This window comes from Choristoneura fumiferana, chromosome 11 (assembly GCF_025370935.1).
Source record: "Choristoneura fumiferana chromosome 11, NRCan_CFum_1, whole genome shotgun sequence".
NCBI lineage: Eukaryota > Metazoa > Arthropoda > Insecta > Lepidoptera > Tortricidae > Choristoneura > Choristoneura fumiferana.
In genome coordinates, this window is record NC_133482.1 from 1,495,952 (window position 1) to 1,502,924 (window position 6,973).

The 6,973-nt window shown below is 45.6% G+C and overlaps 1 protein-coding gene across 1 annotated transcript in view; it reads left to right on the forward strand.

Moving 5' to 3' along the window:
• The window catches only part of LOC141432950 (radial spoke head protein 6 homolog A-like), a 7,222-nt gene extending 378 nt beyond the window's left edge, over positions 1-6,844 (forward strand). Inside the window, exons 2-6 of the mRNA XM_074094785.1 lie at positions 436-601; positions 1,423-1,568; positions 2,380-2,594; positions 6,048-6,192; positions 6,693-6,844. Coding sequence (XP_073950886.1) covers positions 436-601; positions 1,423-1,568; positions 2,380-2,594; positions 6,048-6,192; positions 6,693-6,788 — 768 coding nt within the window. The 3' untranslated portion in view covers positions 6,789-6,844. The remainder of the gene's footprint in view (positions 1-435; positions 602-1,422; positions 1,569-2,379; positions 2,595-6,047; positions 6,193-6,692) is intronic.
• Positions 6,845-6,973: the final 129 nt, after the last annotated feature.

A 6,973-nucleotide genomic window follows, 5' to 3' on the forward strand; every position in this document is an offset into this window, starting at 1 on the left:
TTTAATGTGATTTTGAATTCCCGCGACTCATAAAAGTAGCGTCAAGTCGCCGCGTCGAGCAGCAGCGTCAAGATGGCTGCTTGCAGGAATGATCTTGGCCTTGGAAGCTGATTTCTTATTGAAAAAAAACAGTGTTTTGCCGAAATTTAAGTGGGTTATTTTTTTCCAGCGATAAAGCTCAACATTTTCAGCTTTATCGCTATATGTCACGTGACCAAATTTCACGTTGGGTGGGAATGCGTCGAGCGATTTGCATGTGGCTGCGCCTTTTATGCTAGTTTGAATGGAGTCGTGACGTTTTTGCTCGGCAGCTCACGCCGCGTTTCATTTGGAAATGCGAGAAGCAAAACGAACATTTTCGAATCGCGAAAACCCTCGCAGGTCCACGCTCTGCCTCTTATTAGATGTTCCCAAATCAAACCCTTCCAATGAACCCCTCAATCCCTCCAGATCCAAACGTTTCCCCCCTTCGACGGCACGGAGCGGCACTACCTGCGCGCGCAGATAGCTCGCATCCAGGCGGCCACGTCGGTCGCGCCCCAGGGGTTCTACACCTTCGGCTCGGGGGAGGAGGAGGATATTGACATGGAGGAGGGCATGGGTAAGTGAAGATGATGAGCCGTATTTATACTTCGTTGTTTTTAGCATTAGAATAAAGGTAAGTGATCATGACGTGTCTTAAGCTTTTCATTGGTTTGCTTTCAAATGATCGAGTGTTGCCATATAGTTTTTTTGCGAACTTCTTTCCGCTGGCGTTCGTGTCGTCATAGTGTGTTGTATGTTTTTATATGTTTAAGTTTTTAAATGGGTCCCACTGAAAAACAGCGTTGCGGCTTGCCGAAACATTATGCTGAGTGGGGCCCACTTTATATTATTCGATGTTATTTTGAAATTTGAAAACCACTTTTGAAAAATAAGTCACAGCAAATATAAAAAGACTCGTCAAGATGGTTTACCCTTTTTCCAATGCTAAAAAAACGAAGTATAAACTTACTGTCAAGTGGTCTTTTTCGTAAACAATATTTAAGAAACGTCTTACAATCATCATCATCCCAGCCTGTATACGTCCCACTGCTGGGCACAGGTTTCCTTCCAGAACGAGAGGGCTTGGGCTGTAGTTCCCACGCGGGCCCAGTGCGGATCGGGAACTTCTTGCACACCATTGAATTTCTTATCAGGTGTGTGCAGGTTTCCTCACGATGTTTTGGTTTGCTCATGATAAATCTTATGAAGTTTCGCACATAAATTCCGATAAACTCAGAGGTGCGAGCCCAGACTCGAACCCATGACCCTCGGCTTGAGAGACCATAGGTCAAACCACTAGGCTAGGCCACCACGGCTTTTTTTGTTAATAGTTTCCAAGGCCTGGGCGTATTTTGTGAATTTTATGATATTTCTTCATGATGGCCTTTCTTTGTACAGGTGACATGGAGTTCAACGTGAACCCTTACTACCACGGGCACACTCTGAAGGACCTCCTGGACCCCAACCTGACGTACTGGGTGCACCACGGGAGACACATCCTCAAGCAGGGCCGCACCATCTGGTGGAACCCCATGGCTGGGATGGTTAGTACCGACTGCGGGCCCAGCTACAGCTTGACGTTTGTTCGTGTGACACTCGGTAGGTAGAAAGCCGTTTTCGTGTACAGATGTACCCTTTCTTTTTTTCCAATTTTGAAAAAATATGGCTTTTTCTGCTCAGAATCAAGAGCACAATCGATTCCGATCGAACTTAAAACCTAAAATCGCTTAAAGTGGCTCCGAAGCGGTAACGTTTCGTGTGCTCTGCCTACCTCATTTGGGAATACAGATGCGATGTTTGTGTGTGTGTTTAAAATATGGTTGTTATTAAACACAGAAAAAAATTTCTTTGACATTTATCTCAACACGTTTTTCTAAAAAAAAGCCAAGGACAACGAGTTTTCAATTAGTGGAGAAATATATGTGTTCCCACTAGTTTTATTGACAGTATTATAATGGGTTCTAATAGTACTGGCAATGGAATAGTTTTATTGATAGTACTATAATAGGGTTCTATAATAGTACTGGCAATGGAAAGAGTGGGAATGCACCGAGAAATGCCGGTGGTATTTTGCAGGTGGTAGGACCTTGTGCCAGGTCCGCCCGGATTGCTACCACCATCTTGCTCGCTAACCCTGCCGTGAAGCAGCAGTGCTTGCACTGTTGTTTCGGCGTGGAGAGTAAGACAGCCGGTGAAATTACTGGCACTTGAGGTATCCCATCCTAGGCCTCTAGGTTCGCAACGCATCTGCAATACCACCAGGGGCATATGTTTATGGGCGGTGGTGATCACTTGCTCGTTTGCCACCCAGTCGAATAAAAAAAAAACTCATCACGACTCCGCTCCTATTCTTAGGAGGAAGGTCTCGAAGAGGAGGAGGACGAGGGTCCCCCGCCGCCCGAGCCGGAGTCGGGGCCGACGCTGCTGACGCCGCTGTCGGAGGACGCGCGCGTGGAGGGCCTGTCCGCGTGGACGGCGCGCCGCAGCTCCTCGCTGGCGCCCGAGCGCGCGCTCGCCGTGCTCCGGAGCAACCTGTGGCCCGGCGCCGTCGCCTACGCCACTGACGGCAAGTCAGTATCAATCATCATTCAAATTCCTCCTCCTCCTCCTTCATTCCTCGTTTCATTTAAATCATCATCATCATCATCATCATCAGCCCGAAGACGTCCACTGCTGGACAAAGGCCTCCCCCTTAGAACGCCACAATGAACGACAACTTGCCACTTGCATCCACCGGTTTCCCGCTACTCTCACGATGTCGTCAGTCCACCTGGTGGGAGGCCTGCCAACGCTTCGTCTTCCGGTTTATGGCAACCCCCCCCCATAAAAAAAAATAGGTACAAATAATGCCGCGGCCCCTAGTACCCGGCAGCTCCTCTATCCCTGGCCTTGGTAGCGGGCCAGGTAACGGAGGAGCAAGGGAATGCGAAGAATCTCCGGGTGACTCCTCGCTACAATCCCCACCGGACATTGGCCTGGCCACGCACAACATTCATTTAAATAAAAAAATAAAATTTATTCAAATCCATCTCAGCCCTCTAGGTTGACAACGAATCTGCAAAACCCCTGGTGTTGCAGATGTTTATGGGCGGTGGTGATCTCTTACCATCAGGAGACCCACTTGCTCGTTTGCCATCCAGTCGAATAAAAAAAAACATTTCGGTACAAAATAACAAAATACAATATTTCACTTAAAATCTATGTAACACGTGTGCCTGAACTTCATACATTTTCTGGTTATAGACAAAAGGGCAAATGAGTGAAACCTATGCCTACATGGTAAGTAGTAATCTCATTTGTCATAATGTTTAGTGTTTTCTTTTTTCATCATCCCAGCCTATATACGTCCCACTGCTGGGCACAGGCCTCCTCTCGGAATGAGAGGGCTTGGGCCGTAGTTCCCACGCGGGCCCAGTGCGGATTGAGAACTTCACACACACCATTGAATTTCTTCGCAGGTTTGTGAAGGTTTCCTCACGATGTTTTCCTTCACCGTAGAGCTCGTGGTAAATTTCAAATGTAATTTCGCACATGAATAAATTTCGAAATACTCAGAGGTGCGAGCCGGGGGTTTGAGCCCGCGATCCTCTACTTCTTCCGGCTTTTCTTTCTTGCCTTTTTTTCTTTTTAAACGGAATACTGTGTCGGTCTTCACTTCGTAAAATTTAGTATAATTAACAGATGGTTGGTTCCAAATGAAAAACCATATAAACATAATATAAAAACAGTGCCGTTCGCCAGACCGGCAATTTTGCAAATTTGGGACAATTTCGAGACATACAACTTTTTTTTTTAATTTCTTTTGGTTATTCCGTACTTTGTGTTTGTAAGCCGTGGTGGCCTAGTGGTTTCACCCATCGCCTCTCAAGCAGAGGGTCGTGGGTTCAAACCCCGGCTCGCACCTCTGAGTTTTTCGAAATTCATGTGTGGAGTTACATTTGAAATTTACCACGAGCTTTGCGGTGAAGGGAAACATCGTGAGGAAACCTGCACAAACCTGCGAAGCAATTCAATGGTGTGTGTGAAGTTCCCAATCCGCACTGGGCCCGCGTGGGAACTATGGCCCAAGCCCTCTCATTCTGAGGGGAGGCCTGTGCCCTGCAGTGGGACGTATATAGGCTGGGATGATTCCGTACTTTGTCACGAATAAATGATTTTCTTTACATTTTTCGGCCTCAACGGCTATTTGCTGTATGACCACCCATTGCCACTTCTGTTGAGAGGGCTGAATCACCACGCGAATATGTCAGCGCAGGTTGTGGTTGGATTTCCTCGACAAATAAACTTCAAGGTATATTGTGATGACCACTGTTTATTTATCATCAAATAATGGTGGCAATCTGCCTTAACGATTACACGTATAAAACTAGATTAGTCCTATAACAACAAACAGAGCGAGATCAGAGGCGATGCGTTTTACATACAGCCATTGCAACGGAAGGAAGAAGAAGAAGAAGGGAAGGGCAGCGCTGTCACACATGACAGTTGTCAAATATAAATCAGTGTTGCATGCATACAAATTCCAATTTTCCAATAACTTCAATGCGCTAATCTGCTTGGCTTTGGCTTTGCGAATGCTTTGTATGAATGCCATAGTTCTAGTGTCGTAATGACTGGAGTTGATGTCTGGGGTATGTACCATGCAGGAACTAAGTAGGTACTACAGCACGCCGCTCGCGCCAGCTCAATTTAACCACGTAATTTGAACACCTTTTTTTATCGATCAAAAAAAAAGCTAAGATTCAGTGTAGGTACTGGGCCCGCGTGGGAACTATGGCCCAAGCCCTCTTGTTCTAAGAGGAGGCCAGTGCCCAGCAGTGGGACGTATATAGGCTGGGATGATGATGATGATGATGAGTGTAGGTACTTACTAACTTCTATAGACTAAAATCTCGTAAGAGCGAATATGAGTAGGTATTCTATACGACAAATACGACCTGTCATTTTGTCGCTTTTCGTAGATCTAAAAGGGCGCCAAAGGTACGATTCGCCCGGGGCACCTCGATGGCTATAGTTTTAAGTGTGGCACTGGTCGTTGGTGCTAAAAAGCTGGTGTGATAGCTTATTGCGTTCACAGCTTCTAGTTAGAAGTCGATGTTTGTTAGACATATTATGTAGAATACTCATATTAAATATACTGACCCGGATAACTCACGTCTTAAATCGAGTTTAGCTCCACATGTTTCGGGCTAATCCGTAGCCCTTCGTCTTCGGAGGGCCCGAAGACAAAGACGAAGAAGCTCCGAAGACGAAGGGCTACGGATTAGAAACATGTCGAGCTAAACTCGATTTAAGACGTGAGTTATCCGGGTTAATATATTTTTCTCACTCAGAGTCTCACGGTAGTTTCATGTTTAGAATACTCATACCTACTCACTCCTACGAGATAAGTCTACCTATATCTAAGTTAATACGCTCACGCTGAGTCTAGTTTTCCTTTCCATCCCAGCCTATATACGTCCCACTGCTGGGCACAGGCCTCCTCTCAGAACAAGAGGGCTTGGGCCATAGTTCCCACGCAAGCCCAGTGCGGATTGGGAACTTCACACGCACTATTGAATTGCTTCGCAGGTTAGTGCAGGTTTCCTCACGATGTTTTCCTTCATCGCAAAGCTCGTGGTAAATTTCAAATATAATTCCGCACACGAATTTCGAAAAACTCAGAGGTGCGAGCCGGGGTTTGAACCCACGACCCTCTGCTTGAGAGGCGATAGGTCAAACCACTAGGGCACCACGGCTTAGTTTTCCTTTAGATCGATAAAATAAGTATTCAATTCAAATGAAATAGTTAATTTAAAATCATTTAATTCTTTGACCTCGATAGTCTAATTAGTTAAGTTGAGCTGGCGCACGCGGCGCCCTGTGGTACCTGGCGCCTCTGGTGGCCGGCCCAGTCACTCCCCCCCCACACCCTAAACCCAGCACTGGCTAGTATTTAGTTCAATAACGTATCGTCTCGAAGCTCTTCCGTAGAAGAGCCTGTGCAGCAAACACAGATGCTCTACGTCTTCTTTATGCACCAGGAAATCGGAGTGTATGTACATAGGCTGGGGGCTGAAGTTCCAGCCACCGAACTTCTCGCCGCTGCAGCTGCCGCGGCCGCAGGATGAGTACCCCGTCGGGCCAGAGGTCATGGAGATGGCTGACCCCACCTTCGCCGATGAGGAGGTACACAACACACGCCGACAACTGATCGAGTGATCATGTAGTCAGATTTAAGATATTGAAAAAATCGGTTACACGAGTATAACGTTACGATTCACACTTTTTTTAACTAAGTAGGTTCCTTTTGTGACGTTTACTGCAAGCTGTGTTAACTTACTTAGGTATTATTATGGTTATTTGGTGGAGCGACCACCAAAAAATAATTCGAACGTACGTCAAAAATTTACATCTGAACAAAAAAAAACTAAAATACAGAACTATTTAGAAACTGAAAAAGGGATCTGTCGACTCATTATTATTACTATTTTGGTTATGAAAATAATTATTTAGGATCATTTAATATTTTTAGGTAAAAAAATACCTAATTAGATTGGCGTAATGTAGTTAGAAAACTGTACGGCAGATTTGGTTATGATTTCTCATTAAAATGTGGGTGATTATTTTTTATTTTTGGTGGTAAAAATGGCTGATTATTTATTATTTTTGGTGGTAACTTCCCCCAGGCGTACCGCATCGCTCACTTGCCGCCGCCGCCGCCGCCCGAGCTGCCCGGCGAGGGTGAGGGCTTCGGGGAGGAGGAAGAGGAAGACGAAGACTAGACTAGCGCTTTACTATGTAGCTGTATTGGTTATTCAATAAATATTTTCGTTGATTTCATGTGATTTGATTTTTGTATACTATCATCATCATCAAGAGGCGTTAGATTTAGTAGGCGAAAAGACTGTTGTTGAGAACGATTATAGAAGAGGGATTATGCTGGGCCACCTGGCTCTATGCTACGAAG